Source organism: Aphelocoma coerulescens, unplaced genomic scaffold, assembly GCF_041296385.1.
Source record: "Aphelocoma coerulescens isolate FSJ_1873_10779 unplaced genomic scaffold, UR_Acoe_1.0 HiC_scaffold_56, whole genome shotgun sequence".
In the NCBI taxonomy this organism is placed as follows: domain Eukaryota; kingdom Metazoa; phylum Chordata; class Aves; order Passeriformes; family Corvidae; genus Aphelocoma; species Aphelocoma coerulescens.
Genome location: NW_027183905.1, coordinates 1,185,848 through 1,202,286, shown reverse-complemented (window position 1 = coordinate 1,202,286; position 16,439 = coordinate 1,185,848). Strand labels below are relative to the sequence as shown.

General features: G+C 55.6%; 1 protein-coding gene and 1 pseudogene across 1 annotated transcript; one reads left to right on the top strand and one right to left on the bottom strand.

Moving 5' to 3' along the window:
* The window catches only part of LOC138101859 (uncharacterized), a 678,931-nt pseudogene that overhangs the window by 549,505 nt on the left and 112,987 nt on the right, over window positions 1-16,439 (top strand).
* LOC138101879 (zinc finger protein ZFP2-like) lies at window positions 595-3,176 on the bottom strand. The gene is given in 4 exon segments (XM_068999632.1): window positions 595-944; window positions 947-1,606; window positions 2,031-2,115; window positions 3,090-3,176. Coding segments are annotated over 3 exon segments (792 nt in total). The 5' UTR covers window positions 2,089-2,115; window positions 3,090-3,176; the 3' UTR covers window positions 595-870.

The window sequence follows — 16,439 nt, the reverse complement described above, 5'->3', positions numbered from 1 at the left end:
CCCCACCTGGCCAGCCCATTCCAATATCTAATGCCCCTTTCTGGGCAAAAGTTCTTCCTAATGCCCAACCCAAATGTCCCTTGGTGCAGCACAAAGCCCCTGTTGGCATCTGCTCTCTCTCTTGTCCTTGCCCAGCTCTGACAAGGCTGGTGCTGCCTTGTTGGTCCCTTGCCTGAGGGCGGGAGAAGAGGCTGTGTCAGGGAGTGCTGCTCCACTGAGGCCATTCCAAGGGGCTGCTTTCCTTCTGCTTTGCAGATTTGCATTGAAGAAGAAAGCATCGGTTCAGCAAAGAAGGACTTACTGGGACAGACAATTTGTACAAGAATAAAGGTCAGTAAAGAGGCCAGGAAAAAGACAAAGAATGGAAAAGAGAATGTGGATACAAAAATGCTGCTAGCAAGAATTTTCTTGCTATTTTCTAAATCCGTGAGAGACTTTTCTCTCTCACAGAAGATAGCAGCAGAGTTCTATAAACAATGAAACACATGCAACCGTGAGAAGCCTTGTTTATAGTACAGCAGAAAAATATTTTGACAGTGGATGTTTTAGGATTTGAGCCAATCACACCAAGGGGTGGCTGATCCTTTATCCAGTTAGACTATGAAGAAAAAAGGCTATAAAAGAGTTTGTAAAATAATTAAATCAATCAATCTTGCTGCATATTTATGCCTGCTGGCTCTTCTCTCCTCCTCCCTACGGGTGCAGGACACGGTAATATTTTACGGCATTTAATAAGAGAAGAGGATTCATAAGTGTCTGAAGTACAGGGTTCTGGAAGAGCTTTTCAGTCAGCAGCACCTCGAGTTTTAAGATGGAGTTGGAGCAGTGCCTGAAGCTCTTCCCACACTCGGGGCACTCGCAGGGATTCCCTTACTGGTGCCTCTGCTGGTGTTTCCTCAAGGACGAGCTCCAGGAGAAGCTCTTCCCACACTCGGGACACTCTAAGGCCTCTCCCTGGTGTGGATGCGCTGGTGGCTGGTGAGTTGGGAGCCCCCCTTGAAGCTCTTCCCACAGTCTGTGCAGCGGAAGGGCCTCTCCCCTGTGTGTGTTTGCTGATGTACAATGAGATAGGAGATCCACTGAAACATCTTCCCACACTCAGGACACTCAAAGGGCCCTCCCCTGGCGTGCATCTCCTGGTGGCAGGTCAGGCTGGAGCTCTGGCAGAAGCTCTTCCCACACTGCAAGCACTTGTAGGGCCATTCCCCAGTGTGGATCCTATAGTGGCGGATCAGGCTGAAGCTGTGGCTGAAGCTCTTCCCACATTCCAAGCACTTGTAGGGCCATCCCCCTGTGTGTATCTGGTGGTGGATGAAGAGGTGGGAGGTGTGGCTGAAGCTCTTCCCACATTCCAAGCACTTATAGGGCTTCTCCCCAATGTGCAGCTGCTCATGGACCACCAGGTTGGACCTCTGGATGAAGCAGAGGGGGGGCCTCTTCTCCTCAGAGCACCCTGGGCTGGCTTTGGAGCCCCTCCTTGTGGGGGATCCCTTTGGCTTTTCCTCCCCATGTGATTCCTGTGCTGTTGAGCCACTCAAAGCAGCCTCTTCCATGAAGTTCTGCCACGGGGATTTGTCCTCCGTGGTCTCCATCTGCAGCTCAGTGCCTGGGGGAGCAAGGACAAGGAGAAGAAGGGACAAGAAGAGGAAGGAACAAGGAAAGAGGAAGGAAAGCACAAGGAGAGGAAGAAGGGTAGAGAAGGAAGAAGGAGAGGAAGGGACAAGAAGAAAAAAGGGAGAATGAAGATGAAGGAACAAGGAAAAGGAAGGAACAAGAAGAAAAAGAAACAAGAAGGAACAAGTAGAAAGAGGGGAAGGAAGGAAGCAAGCAAGCAAGGAAAAGGAACAAGGAGAAGAAAGACAAGGAGAGGATGGGATTTGCCTCTGTGCCACAGGGAAGGGGAAGGAGATCCCCCCAGTCCGTCCCTGGCAGGACGGCGTCGGCAGCAGGGTTGTCCTGCAGCCGGGGGCAATGCTGGGCTGGGAGATGGAGCAGAAGAGAAGGGAAAGGGGCACTGACTTCCTCCTCACCTGCCTGGGGCTCCCGGAGCATCGTCCTCTTCTTCACAGCCTCCTCCTCCTCCTCCATTCAGCCAAGGTTTGGGAATGAGAAGTCCTGTTTTGGAGGGAAAAACAAGGGGTGAGCGCATTGGCTTGGGGGTTCCTCCTGCCCAAGTCCATCTCTAGGAGTCACCACATATCTTGTGTCCATGAAAAACTCTGAAACATCAAGACTTAAGAGGAAAATATCCCTCACTGAGCTTCCCCCACTCTGGTCTCTCCACTATGGGGTTCTGGGGGTCCCCCTTGTCCTGGATGCTGCGGGCCCTGCATATATTGAAGGTCCCTCCTCTGCAGGGTCTCTGCCCGCTCCAGACTTCCAGGGAATCCCAGGGGTGCCTCCTCTTTGGTCTGCCTATTTTGGGGTTCTGGGAGTCCCCCTTCTCTGGGCTGCTGAGGGTCCCACGGGTCCCCCTCTCAGGGGCTGCACTAAGGGATGCCGAGGGTTTTGGGGTCCCAGGGGTCCCTCCTCCCCTGGCTCTCTGCTTCGGGGTGCCGGGGGTCCCCCCTCTCTGGGGTCCCCACTTTGGGGTCCCAGGGGTTCCCCCTCTCCAGGCTCATCCCTTCTCGGGGCTGCCCCTTCTCCAAGCTCACCCCACTCCCGGCTGCCGGGGTCCCCCCTCTCCAGGCCCCCATTTCAGGGTCCGGGACTCCCGGGGCTCCCCGCTTTTCTCTCTCCCCCCTCTCAAGGCTCCTCCCCTCCCCCCCAGCGCCGGTACCGGGCGATCGCCACGTGGCTCCCGGGACCCCGCACCCGCCACCCACCGCCGGGGCCCTGCCGGCAGCCGCCACCGCGACATCCCCAAAAAACACCTCCCGGGGACCCCGCAGTATCCACCCAAAGGGCATTTCGGGGCAGCTTTGGAGTCCTGCAAGATCCAAACCTCGCTGCACCCGCCCCGTCCCGAAGAAAAGGATCAGGGAGCCCCAAAGTACTTCGGCTGAGCTCCAAATATCCCTCCCCCCTTCAAAAGAAACCCTCCCAGGACCGCCCACGATATCCGGAGCGAGGTCCCCCTTCCCGGTCACCTGCGGGATGCGGGGGCAGCGATGCTCCCGGCGGGAAGGGGCTGCAGATCCAGAGAGCGCTGGACGCACGCGGCGCCTCCTCTCGCTGCTCCCGCTCCTCCTCTGCCCCTCCTCTTCCTCCCGCTCCTCCTCCTCCTCCTTCCCCCCGGCTGCTGGCGAGGAGCTCTCGGGTGAGCGGGGCGGGGACGGGACACGGTGGGAAAGGGGTGGGTCACCCCCAAACCGAGCTGGGGGGAGCTGGGGTTCGGGGGACGGTGGGAAAGGGGTGGGAGAGGGCGGATGAGGGGAGGTGGGACAGCGGGAAGGGGGTTCCCAGTGAGGGTCTCCCAGTTAACGCCAGGACCCCCAAATCCCGTCCCTGTCCTCCCAGCCCCTCCCGGCGCTGTGGGGGCCGGGCCGCGCCCCAGTGCCGGCTCCCGGGAGCCCGAGCGAGCCGCCTGCCCGGCATCGAAGCTCTGGGCGCGGAGCTGAGCGGGCGCCGTGCAGGGAGCGTCTCTGCGCTGCGGGCTCTGTGCCTGAGCGCTGCCCCGCGCCGAGCCCCAGAGGCGCGGCTGCTCCGCTTCCTGCGCCGCTGCTCCCTGCGCAGGGGAGGCCGCGGAGCGCCGCGAGAGGGAGCGGCTGATGGAAGGGCTGCAAAAGCTGAGAAGGCTTTGGAGCCACTGGGGAGGCTGTGGGGGTGCTGAGGCTCTGGCGGGGCTGAGGGCACGCTGGCAGTGACTCAGTGTTGCCTTTGCTTCCTAGATCTCCGTCTGCTCGACGTTTCCAGTGAATCATTTAAAAAAACCCGGTATTCACGGACAGAAACTCTCTAACTAATTAAAGTTAGAAAGTGGTGCGTTTATTACGCCGGCAGGCGGCACGGGAGTCACCTCCTAGAGACGTGCCAGCCGCTTACCCGGTTATTTGCCCTCTATTTATTTCACAAAGTGTTAGATATTAATCCTATACATATCTCCAGCACCTCCCATTCCCCGCTTCCTATTAAAATGCGGTTATTAGTCCTTTGCGCGTGCGCAATTCTTTTCTTGATTTGGGTCGGTGGTCTTGATTTGAGTCAGTGGTCTTGAAAGATGAAGTCGGGGATCTCTTCGTCACCATGAACTTTCTACCTTCTATTGTGGGCAAGCCTCGGGAAGCCTTCTGGAGACGGTCCATACCTCCTGCCTGTATTTGATCCTGCAATCTAGGTGCTGGCTATAATTCTATCCGCTTCTTTTGCCCTTATGACAGTTCATTTCCTATAAGCAAAGTTGCAGACAGGTACATAATGGTGAATAGCACTATACTTCTTGGCTAAATTTCTAACTCTTCGTTGACTTGTCTTTTGGTTCAGTCAGTACAAATTGCTTCTAACTCCCAGCTAAAGTTTAACTCTTCATAATCTTGACTCACTGCTGGTCTTGCTTTTGTCTTCCTTATGATTTTATCTTTTGCATGCAATGTTTGTGAAGTGCCCCCGCTGTCCCTTGTGTCCCCTGGGCACCGACAGCCCCGGCCCTTGCCCTGCTCCCCCTCCCACGTTCCATCCCGGCTGGCGGAGCCTTGGAGCTGCCGTGGGGCTGCCCCGGGGGCTGCGGCCCGAGCCGGGGCCCCTTCCCAGTGCTCCCAGTCTGCCCATCCCGCCTGGAGCAGCCAGCGAGGGCTTCAGCTGGGGCGGCAGAGAGGCGCTGCTGGGGGGTCCCACCTCCGCTTGGCTTGGGTTGTTCTTCCCAAGATGGGTATAAACGACTTTGGGAGTTTTGTGCCACAAATCTCTCCCCTCGTGCACTCAGCCAAAGGGGTTTGGGGCGGTTTTCCCTTTTTCGGGGAAATCAAAGCCATGCACTGATGCTCCGAATTAGGGGCGGGAGTCGGGAGGCTGCAGGGCTTCCCAAGGAGCCGGAGGCAGCCAACACGCAGGGCTGGGCAAGTCGGGCCGGGAGCAGCGGAGAGCTTTGTTTCCCTTCTCAGCTGAATGGTGGCTCGGGGGAATGCATGTCCCCCTTAATGTGCACCCCCACTTTGTATAACATCCGATATTCATGGCTCTGTTAAGGCTTTGTTCTTCTTGGGGAAGTTCAGGAATTTCGCAGGACCATGGCTGAGCAGCAGTTCATGTCAATTAGTAACATCTTCTCAAATTTATGGTTTCTCTCGTTACTTCCTTATCTCCAAGTCCCTGGCCCTATCTCCAGTGGGATTCACAGCATCTGTTTGTAAAGACACGTTCAATTTCTTCTCTTTTAATCCCACCTCTTCTTCTTTTCTCAGTACTTCTCTTTTCAAACTTTAAAAATGCCTCAATCTGTTCTTCCTGGGCTTTCTTTGGTTTTGGGATTATTCTCAGTGACCTCATTCTGTGTCCTTTTGTGGCCGTTTCTGGGTCAGGAGGCCTGGCTGCCACCTGCATGCCCTTGATCCCCTGCTGAATGAGCTGCACTGAGCAAGGTGTGGTGCATGGTAAAAAGGTGAGAGTTGCTGTAGCACCTGAGAGGAGAAACAGCATTGGTTTAACCCATGGTCTGCCAGGGAACCACGAAAACGTGTCCCATTCCCGTCCTTTCCATGTTTGGAGCAGTACATGAGCTGCTTTCTTCTTTCATTTGTTCTCTGTTTCACCACTTATCCTTGGCCATCTCTTTGCCAAGAGCACTTTGAGTCCTTTAATTTTCCACAACCTCCTGGTCCTTCTGCTGAAAGAGAATCTGATGCCATCCCAGGGTGAAATGTGGCGTTGCTCATGGGAGTGGATTGGTGGGTGAGAAGGTCAGGAGCTGGAGCTGTGGGCTTGGTTATGATTTGGAGGACAGCTTGTAATCTAATGATGCATTGAAATGATCACTGGGTTCTCTGGCACCTGGTATGAATTTGTTTGGGTTCCCAGGGGCTGCTCCATGGTGTTGTAGGATTTGTTCTGGTGGCCGTTCATCTTTTCCCCATTTTTGGGCGCTCCCAAAAATGCCAGGGATGCATCAATTGTCCGCTTTTCTCTGATTAAATCATCACATCCTTGGATTCCCAAGTGATTTCGCTGACCTTGTGGCAGCAAAAGCAGCCCAGTGGTCAAACCCACCCTGTATAACCCAGACAGTGCCAGCAGATGTTGGAGTGGGGAGAGGGATGATTCCCCCCCGCTTTTGTGAGTGAAGTTCTCCCAACATTCTCCGTTTGCTGTTTTCCTTTGCAGCTTCAGGGATTTCTGTTGCAGAGTCCGAGATGCTCAGTGTGGGCTCTGCCTTTAGCGATGCAAATTCCGTCTGTGCAGGGAGGCAGAGCTTGGGGTGAGGGGCAGAGGGAATCAGCCCAATTCCTCTGGCAGGCAAGGAGAGCCTGGGACATTGTGCACACTTCCCGCAGCAGAGATAATTTGCATTTCTAAAGCTCCTCTGCTGGCTGCCTGGAAGGAAGCTTCTCTTCCAGGGCAGCCATCAGGTGACTCACCTATGGGCCCCCCCAAAAGCGGCGCTTTTCCCCCCCCCTTTTTTTTTTTCATATTTTTAAACTGTTTATGAGGGAAAGGGTCAGTTTTAAAGCTCTTCCGGTTTTGCAAAATGCAACCTACAGGTGAATATTGAAAAACCCATTCCAAAATTCTGCCATCACTAACAGCCACGCACACACATACACAAAAAGCCCCAAAGCAATAAAGATTTTTGCTACTTCTTGTCCTAAGACTAAAAATTGACTCTCAAACCTTTGGCCCAAATCCAACTGACAATATCAAAGTAGGATTATTAAGAAAACGCCTTCTAATGATGTAATCTTGTCACCAAAACTGTGGGAAGGACAAAAACTCTCCAACAACCTTTTAAGTGTATGAGGATCAAGGCTGAAGAAAATGAATACAGAAGCTAAATTTTTAGCAATATAATATTGAACATTTATTAGTAGAACAAAGGCAAATCACAGCCTGGGGCGCTTGGCAATGTTGCCAGAGGCGCCCTCCATTCATTTTACTGTGGACTTAAGTACTCTCCTGAACTGTTACATATTCATTAACCCAGAAAGGAATTTACACTTCCCTCCCCTTTCCCCCTGTCCCGTTTCTGCCCCTTCCCCCAGCAGGACACCGCCTCAGTCCTCTGGATCGCTTCAGAACTGCAGACAGGCCCCCTCTCTCCGGTGCCTCCGCAGTCTCCAGCCTCATTTGCAGCTGCCAGTTCCCTTGGGCGGTGTGAGCTCTGATGAGGTAACAATCTTCCTGGGATGCATGCGGTTTATCTTCTTTGTTTCTCTAAGATGTCTTGGTTCCGGGCTCTGTAGTTTCTCAGCTCAAAAGACATTTATTACCGTGTGTTTATTAATACATTTCTTAACATATTACAACTATTTCAAAGTTACAATTTACCTTAATCTTGTTCCTACCTTAACACTATTTCTACATAATCCATCATCACTTCTAAATGTTTGAATCATATATGCAAAAGACAACATTTATCATTCACACATTTATCACACCAGGGTGAGGAATTCCCAACATGGATTCCAGGGAGATAATTGAATATCTGCCCTGGGTCTGGCTCTTCTTCTTGCCAAAGCCAATGGCAGCAGCCGTACCCGTGGCATCTTGGTTTCTCCCAGCAGTTTCAGAAGGTGTCTCTTTATTTCCCCATTCATTCTTTCCACCCGACCCGAACTCTGGGGGTGCCAGGGCGTTTGGAGGTGCCACTGTGTTCCTGAAGCAGCCAGAACAGCCTGAAGGATCTTTTCTGTAAAATGAGTTCCCCTGTCTGTGTCTATTGCTTCCACAATCCCATCTCTTGGAATTGTTTGTTCCAAACATGCCTTAAGAACTGGTGCAGGGATTGCTGAAGCAGTTGGAAATGCTTCTGCCCCGCTGTGAGCTGCCATGCTGTTAGCAGAAGATATTGAAGCCTTCCTGCTCCGGGCATTTCAGTGCCAGGCTCTTCCAGGCACCCCCAGCTCGGCCCTTTGAGCTGAGCATGCAGGCGCTGAGCTGCGCTTTGTCTCCTTCCCTTTCCTTAAGAGCAGCGTGTCTTGTCACTCTTTTCCCTTCTGCTGCCCTTGCAGACCCATCCCTAAACACTTTTTCTCCCTCAGGCCAGGGAATGTCTGGTCAATCTCTCCTAGGCCGGCTCTGGAGCTCTGTCACTTGACTGCAGCCATGGGTTTCTTGCCAGCCCCATGTCCAGGGCCGTTCAAACAGGAGGCTGGGTTCAACCCTTGCCCTGTCCTCAACTCTGAATCCTCCTGTTCCATCCAACAAGTTTCATTCTGTAAGAACCCAGCGGCTGCTCATCCATTTAGAGGCTCCTTTGGTTAACAAAGCTTTACCTTGATGCCAGGCTGGAACAATGAGAGATTCTGCTGCTGTCAGTTTTCAGGCCTCAGTTCCCATTAAAGCCGGGGCTGCACAATTCTGCAGACAATGAGGCCACTCTCTGGCCACTGGGTGAAACATTTGAGCCCAGGAGTTCCTTTGGCATGGCCCTGATTAACATCCACATGCAATTCAAATGGTTTTTCCCTGTCTGGGAGGGCCAGGGCAGGAGGCTCAGTTAATCTGCTTTTGAAGCCTTGAAAATTGTGCTTTCCTTCTGGTGTCCATGATGGGGTTTCTTGCCTGGCAGGAGAGGAGAGTTGTAGGGAGAGATGCCTGGCTCCAGAAGCGCTGCCTTTAGCAGGGACTCAGTAAGAGGCTGTAACCCCTTCCTTGCCTCCCTTGGAACAGGGTATTGCTTTTAGACACCACTTGTCCTGGATACTTCAGAGGAATTTGGAGAGGCTCCATATCTGATTTTCCCTATTTCCCTGGGGCTGCCCACACTTCTGGGCTCGCTTCAGCAGAGGCCTCCGCAGACATCTGACACAAAGGTACAGCAGCATTAGCCTCTGTATCTCCTTTGACAATATGAATTTGCATTCCCACTTCAGCCACCAAATGCCTTCCCAGTAAATTACAATCACAATTAGGAACAAACAGAAATTGATGCATTTCAAACCCATCCCCCACACGTACTAATAGTGGTTGAATAAAACACCCCTGCTCATCTTTCCCACTTATTGCCTGAATAATGAAAGAACTTCTTGCCAATTTCCCCCCTTAGGTGTCAGACTCCGAGTGGATCGAGAGGCCCCTGTGTCCATCAGGAGCAGCCTCATCTCGATCCAGACGCGCCCTGAATGTTCTCAAGGGCTCTGGTGCGGTGGGTCCCTGGTCTGCTGGGAGCTCTGCCAGCCCTGACAATCCATGTCCATGTGGGGTGGACTTGCTGGTGCTGAGGGTGCTGCTGTCTGTGCTTGCAGTGTCCTTCTGGCCTGCAGATGGACCCCTGATTCCTTGCCAGGGGCTGTTTGGGTGGGCTCTGCCGTGCCGAGGAGGGCAATGCCTGTGCCAGGTGCTTGTGGCCGCCGCCGTCCCCTGGGTGCTGGGGCCCCCTTGGGCCCTGCGGTTCATCCCTGGGGGGCTGTAGAAACTCTGCCATGGCCTTTGCCTTCACCTTGGCCTTTTGCTCATCCCTTCTTGCATTCCCCTGCTGAGCCTTTCTGGCCAAGTGCTGCAGGGGCTTCTTGTGCCTCTCCTGCAGCCCCCTCAGTGCCTGTGGGTGCTCATCCTCTGACAGCGGCTGAGCTTTCTGCAAAATCATTCGTTTCTCCAGTGACCCAAACAAGATTGATAAAAGAAAATCCTGATCCTTCCACATCCCGCAGCCTCCCGGGGGCCGGGGGCCACTGCTGGCCCTGCCCGGGGGGTGTTGGGGTCAGGCAGTGCCCGGCGCTGAGCCCCGGCTGCCCCACAGCCCCGGCCCGGCCCCGCAGCTCCCCACAGGCCCCCAGCCCGTGCTGCCCTGTCCTGCTGCTCCCCACCACAGAGAAACACCCTGAAATCCTGACCTCCTTGTTTCCCTGTCCTGGAAAGCAGGAATAGAAGACATCTTGATCAGCTGGCAAATGTTGAGGATAAGATGCTGCTGAAAAATATCCCAGTCCTCACTTTTTTCTCTTCCTGCTCTTTTCCATCTTCCTTTTCCTTTCTTACCACATAGATTCCTCCTGCTGCTGTTTGCCTTAACCATATTCCTGCACACTCCCTTCAACCAATCCCTTCCCAGCACACCAACACCATCCGTCCCCTGTTGCTGAGACCCCTTCTCGACTTCCCTTTTTCCCCCGGCTGGGTGTCCATGTCCTTAATTAGCTCTGGGAGAATGTGCAAACTGCCTTTTGTATAGGAAACGATGTCCATGGTTCTGTTCAGGCTTTGTTGTTGTTCTGGAAGTTGAGGAATTGAGCAGGAGCTTGGCTGAGCAGCAGTGTGTGTCAGTCAGTGCCATTTTGTGGAGCTGCTGGTTTGTGCTGTCACTTGCTTGTGTGCAAGTGCGTGTGGCTGTCTCCGAGCAGATTCAGAGGATGTGTTTGTAAGGAGGCGTTGGTGTTGTTGGTTCGCTGGGGGTGCCCGGTTTTCGGGACATCCCCCCTGGAGCAGGGTGTCCCCCCTTGGTGCAGGCGCGGCCCTCAGGCAGCGCTCAGCCAATCAGAAGGCGCGGCGCTGGTGACTCAGCAGTTGCCAGGCAGAGCCGCAGCGCCCGGCGCTCCCCAGCTGGAGCCCACGTGTGGCCCGGCCTTGGCGCCCCCCGCCAGGGGAATTTGGGGAGGTGGGAGGGGGGGAGCGCCAAGGCCGGGCCGGGCCGTGCTGTGCTGGCAGAAGTGGCTGCGGCGGGGGCCGAGTGCGGGCAGGAGCGGCCGAGAGCCCAGCGCTGCCCCAGCCCGAGCTGCCGCAGCTGCATCGCTGCTCGTGCTGTGCGATCCGAGAGCTCTGGGGGGCAGAGCGAGCCAGGGCTGGGTGCTGGGCCTGGGGGGAGCAGGAGAAAGGCTGGAGGAGCAGGGCTGGAGACCAGAATGGTGAAACGATGCCCGTGGGAGCAGCAGGTGGGATTCTGCAGGAGAAGGAGTAGTGTGAGGAAGAGGCGTGTGAGGAAGAGTAGGGATACAGGAGGAGGAGCAGGAAGAGGAGGCACCGCAAGGTTCCAGCACTCGCTGTATCTGCAGCCTCCCCCCAGCCCCAGGAGCGTTGCCTCCCCCATCCAGCAGGTGAGCAGGGAGGGGGATCCACGATTTTCCCGTGGGTGAATCTTGGTGTTTCTGAGGTTTCTTGGTTTCCATGTTGGTGCTTTGTTTTTTTTTTTGGTGGGGGCTGAATGTTTATATTTTGGAGGAGTTTTTGTCTGAATCTTGATGTTTTGGGAGTTTTTGGTCTGCGTCTTAATGTCTGGGGGACTTTTGGGCTGAGTCTCTGTGTTTTTGAGATTTTTACAGACACAAGATGCCCGGTGATGGACTTGGGCAGGAGGAACCCCCAGCCCATGGCGGTCACCCCTTGTTTTTTCCCCAATCCAGGATTTGTCATTCCCAAGGCGTGGCCGGATGGAGGAGGAGGAAAAGCCCCGGAGATGCCGCACAAGGAGGGGCTGCAAACGCAGCCCAGAGAGATCCAAGGAGGAAAGAGCCCCCCTGTGCCAGGAAGGCGGCCGGAGATCCAGGGGGAGCTCAGAGCTGGGGGAGAAGCCTCAGGGTGGGGAGAAGCCCCACAAGTGCTTGGAATGTGGGATGGGCTTCAGATGGAACTCCTACTTGATCAGGCACCTGAGTATCCACACTGGGGAGAGGCCCTATGAGTGTGGGGAGTGTGGGAAGGGCTTCATCAGCATCTCCCACCTGATCCAGCACCAGGTGATCCACACTGGGGAACGACCCTATGAGTGCTTGGATTGTGGGAAGAGCTTCGGGTGGAGCTCCAGCCTGAGGGTACACCAGCGCATCCACACTGGGGAGAGGCCCTACGAGTGTTCTGAGTGTGGGAAGAGGTTTCAGACCAGCTCCCACCTCCTCGTACATCAGCGCATTCACACGGATGAGAGGCCCTTCCGCTGCCCCAAGTGCAGGAAGGGCTTCAAACGCAACTCCCACCTCATCACCCACCGGCGCATCCACACCGGGGAGAGGCCCTACGAGTGTCCCCAGTGTGGGCAGAGCTTCTCACAGAGCTCAAACTTGACCCAACACCAACGGAGGCACCGCTAAGGGAAGCCCTGCGAGTGCCCCGAGTGCGGGAAGAGCTTCGTGTGCTGCTCCAGCTCCATCCCCCGTGGGAGGATCGGCGTTGGATGATCCCCAGTGACCCCCGTGGGGCAGAGGCCTGGTGACCCCCGTTCCGGGTGATCCGCGCTGGGTGGGGGGAAGGTGTTGGAGAGATTTCTTTGCCTTCTCCTTGTGCTGCTGGGATTTGGTTGGTAATAAATTCCCTCCCTGTGCCCAGGCTGGCTCTGTTGTGCCCGTGCTGGTGCTCGGGGCGGGATCTCTCCCGGTCCTTCTCTTGACTCCTGGGCCTTTCCTTGTATTTCCTGTCCCTGTGCAGTAGCAGAGGGCAGGGACAGAGCGGTTTTGGTGTCTCCCGGCATCCAGTAAAGGCCAGCTTAGTCCCAGGGGTTGTGAGGGGCTTGTGGGGGTCCTCCGTTTGCTTATTTAAACACACGGAAAGGGGGGAATTCCTTTTGTTCCAGCTCTCCTGCCGGAAGGTGGGGGGGCCTTGGAGCCTCCGGGCCCCGCCGGGTCAGGGCCCCTGCACCCCCTCCTTTCCCAACGCCGCAGCACAGACCCTGTGTCACTGCTGGGGGGGAACTGTCCCAGAGCCGCAGGCAGCTAAAGCCAGCCATGGAGTGCCACACAGCTAAACCCATCCGGCGCGGCTCCCTGGCACCGGCGGGTCCCTCTCCTCTCCACGCGGGGCCGGCGGAGCCAGCGGGAGCCGGCGGAGCCTCCTGTCTGCAGCCAGCACACTCCGCGCTGAACTGAAGAGGACACCACGCAGCCAGCAGCACAAAGGGAGCCAGGCTTTCTCCACCGTAGAGCCCGAACAAGAACACTCTTCAACGTGGCGGCTTCGGAGTCAGAGAGAAGAGAAAGTGAGTCCTGTGGGACGGAGCTGGAAATGGCGACGGGAGAAAAGAGGGCGGTGCCGCGATTCTCGTGCGCAGCTTAAAAAACTTCCTGCAGGCCGTGGTAAGAAACTGTAATATCACAAACTGTTTGTCTCTTTGATCCATTTGGAGTACATGGAGGGATGGAAAGTTCACCCGTGGCCCATGAAATTTATGAAAAGTGCCTGTGCCAGGCTATATAGAAGTATTGAGAGGCTTTTAGAGACTTCCTGTCACCATAAAAAAAACCCCCATTTGTGTTCAGGCCAAAGTAATTCATCCTTGAAAAGATTAATAACCCCATGTGAAGGCCCATGTCTGGCAGTGTGAAGGAACTCTGAGATTTTTCAGGGCAGAGATGTTTTACACCACAGCAGATTGTTTCTTCCCGGGCGGGTCTGCTGTTGGTGGCACTTTGGGAACCACGTGATGCAGAAGAAAACCCTTTTTTTCCTTAAGCATAACAAAGAGAGTTTTCAAGAACTGCAACACTGACTAAAATCCCATGTTCTGCTTCTTTTCTGCGAGTTGGGTAAAAGGAGGGAAGTGCTGGAAGAGAGGGGAGGTTTGCTTGAATTTCTTGTTATTTCTTTTTACTTTTAATTCTGTTGGTAATAAACTTTTTCTTTGTACAGCAACTGTTTAAGTTTGAACCTGTTCTGCTTCGCAGCCCTCTAGTTTTCCTCAATATTTTCTTATTTTCCCCTTATGAAAAAAAGCAGATTTTGTGTGCTTGATGCTCAGCTGCGTCAAACCACGACAGGCAGAGCCCTGGTGCCCCCCGTCTGAGTGATCCATGTTTGGATCCAGTGTCCTGGGTTTGCATGGCCAGGCTTTGGAAATGGGGGGCCTCCAGGGGTGGCTTCCTTGAGCAGCTTCCAGAAGCTTCCCCCGTGTCCGGCTCCTGTTCCGCCCCGCCCCTGAAGGCGAGGGTAACCCAGGGTCTGGTTCATGGCTCCCCTGGGGCAGATGAGAGTGAAACAACAGTGAAAGATCTGTGTTTATAAATATATCTCTGTAGGGTTTATTTCAGAACAGTTTGGTTGCTGTGTGAAGGGGGTTTGGAGCCCTTTTGGTTACCATCCCCAGTAATATTAAAAGCATAAAAGTAACACTTAGGAAACGTGTAAGGGCAAAGAAAGTAGGAGAGTAGAAGGATACACAGTCAGCAGCCCTGGATCAGCAACAAAACTTTTGGTTTTGGTTGTTCCAATGTCGCTGTCCTTGGTGTAAGTGATGGTCCCAGGCTGGATCCTGTGGGGGCTGGGGAAGCCCCGGAAACTCCCAGTTCGGTGGGTTAATACAGGTTCAGGTTTGGGTGAACACCCAGGTACCTCCCCCGGGGGAGTTTTGCAGTGTCCGATGTCACACTGTGGATCCCGGGGCACTCTGGGGGCTCTGATGGTTTATGGCCCCTTCTAAGACATGGCCCTGCCCCTCCCGGCAGCGCAGCTGAGCCAGGCATGGCCCATGCGAAGGGATGGCAACCTCCAGCCCTCTGTGTGCATGTCCCGGGCCTGGCCCGGGCGGGTTCCCAGAGCTGGGCCAGTTGTGTAAGGGAGGGCGCTGCCCTGCTCCAAAGCCCTGTCCCACCTGGCCAGATCTGCTTCCCATCGGCCTCTGCCCTTCCCTGGCTCCAGGCCCGGCTCGGCCCCTCCGGGCTGGGTGTTCCCCCCCTGTGCCCCCGGGCGCTCCCTGTGCCCACGGCCAGCAAAGGCCCCGCTGCTGCTGCCGGTGGCCAATGGTTTGAGCCACTAACCCGGAACATTTCAGTCCCTCACAGCTCTGCACCCCAAAAGCCGAGAGGGATCGAAGGTGCCTCACAGCGACTCCATCCCACTGCAAACGGCTCAATTCCACCTCAAAACAACTCCATCCCACCTCCAAATTTTGGGGTATCCCCTGTGCCCAAACTGCTCCCAGTTGTAGATGTTCCTGTCCATGAACTTCACCCAGTTGTTTTCATCCAGGAAGTGCCAGTGGGCTTTTCCCCAGGAATGGAACACACCTGTGTGGGAGACAGGTCAGGGGGTGCCCCCCTCCAGCAGCCCCCAGCACTCCACAGCAGGTTGGGAGCTCAAGGGACCCCCCTGGACACCCCTTTCCCACCCCTCTCTGCCCCAAGGCCGCCTCAGCACCCGCTGCTGGGTGGGGAGGAACCCCCCATGAGACTCCCAGGGAGGGACAGGGGTTTGGGGACCACCCCCGTGAGGTTCTGTCCCCCGAGAGCCCCAGGGAACAGCTCAAGAGATCAAGTGATGGGGACATGAAGGGACTCTCATGCTGTCCCCCGGCCCTTATCCCCCTCTCAGACACCTTTCCCATTGTCCCTGCACCCCTCCCCACTCACCCAAGAGCTCCTCACCCACAGCCGGGGGCTCCCAGCAGCCAGAGCGGGGTGACACGGGGGGGACACACGGGGGTTCCCATTCCTGATCCATCCCAGGGCCGGTTTTGCCCCCCCAATTTTGGCCCCCCCGTGGGGTTCTCCAGAGTCCCTCCCCAGTGCCCCTCAATAAACGGGATCAGCACGAACTGGGAAGCTTTACTGGGAACACTGGGAGCAGCCGGGTGGGGGCAGAGTGGCAGCGGGGCTGGGGGGACACAAGACTCCCCCAAAATCAGCGTGGGGATGGAGCGGGGGGTCCCGGCCGGGCCCGAGGCCACGGGGAGGGGCTGCGGCCGCCGGCAGCTCAGGAGCTCTGTGGGCAGAGCAAAGGGGGTGACACCGGGCTGGGGGGCCTGAAGGGGCACACACTCTCTGGGGGAGGGGGGATGCGATTCCCGGGATCCCCCGTCACCTTCTCGAGCAAGTGAAAGCCGAGCCCCAGCGCCAGGAAGATGAAGCCCAACACGAAGTCCCCGATCCCTGTCAGAATCTTGCTTCAGGCAGTGTCCACTGGCATCTGTCGGGGGTCCACAGGGGTCAGGACCTCTCAAAAACCCCCCAGAGAGCCATCAGGACCCCCTAACCCCCTCTTTTTTTCATCCACGATCTGTCCAGAACGCTGTTAAACCTTCCAGCACATGCCAAACCCACTCTCATCTCCTCCAGGACTCCACAAACTCCATCCCAGTTGCTCCCTGCCCTGCGAGGATTCCCCAAACCCTCTCCCAGCCCCTTTGCCAAAGTTAAAAAGAAGGGTGGCTCTTGATGGAATGCTCAACACCGAAAAACAGGACAAGAGATCGGCCTAGAAGCACAGACAGCTTTGGGTTGGGATGTTCTGAGAGAAGTGAGCTGCCCTCGTGAGAGGGGAGTGGATTGAGGGCACTGGGGAGGCACTGGGAGGGCACTGGGAGCGACTGGGAATGGAGCGCGCGGCACTGGGAGGCCGAGTCCAGCACGGGGCACTCGGCGCTGCGGGTCTGCCTGGCAACTGATGAGTCATCAGAGAGACGCGCTCTGATTGGCTGAGGGGCGTCAGCGCCA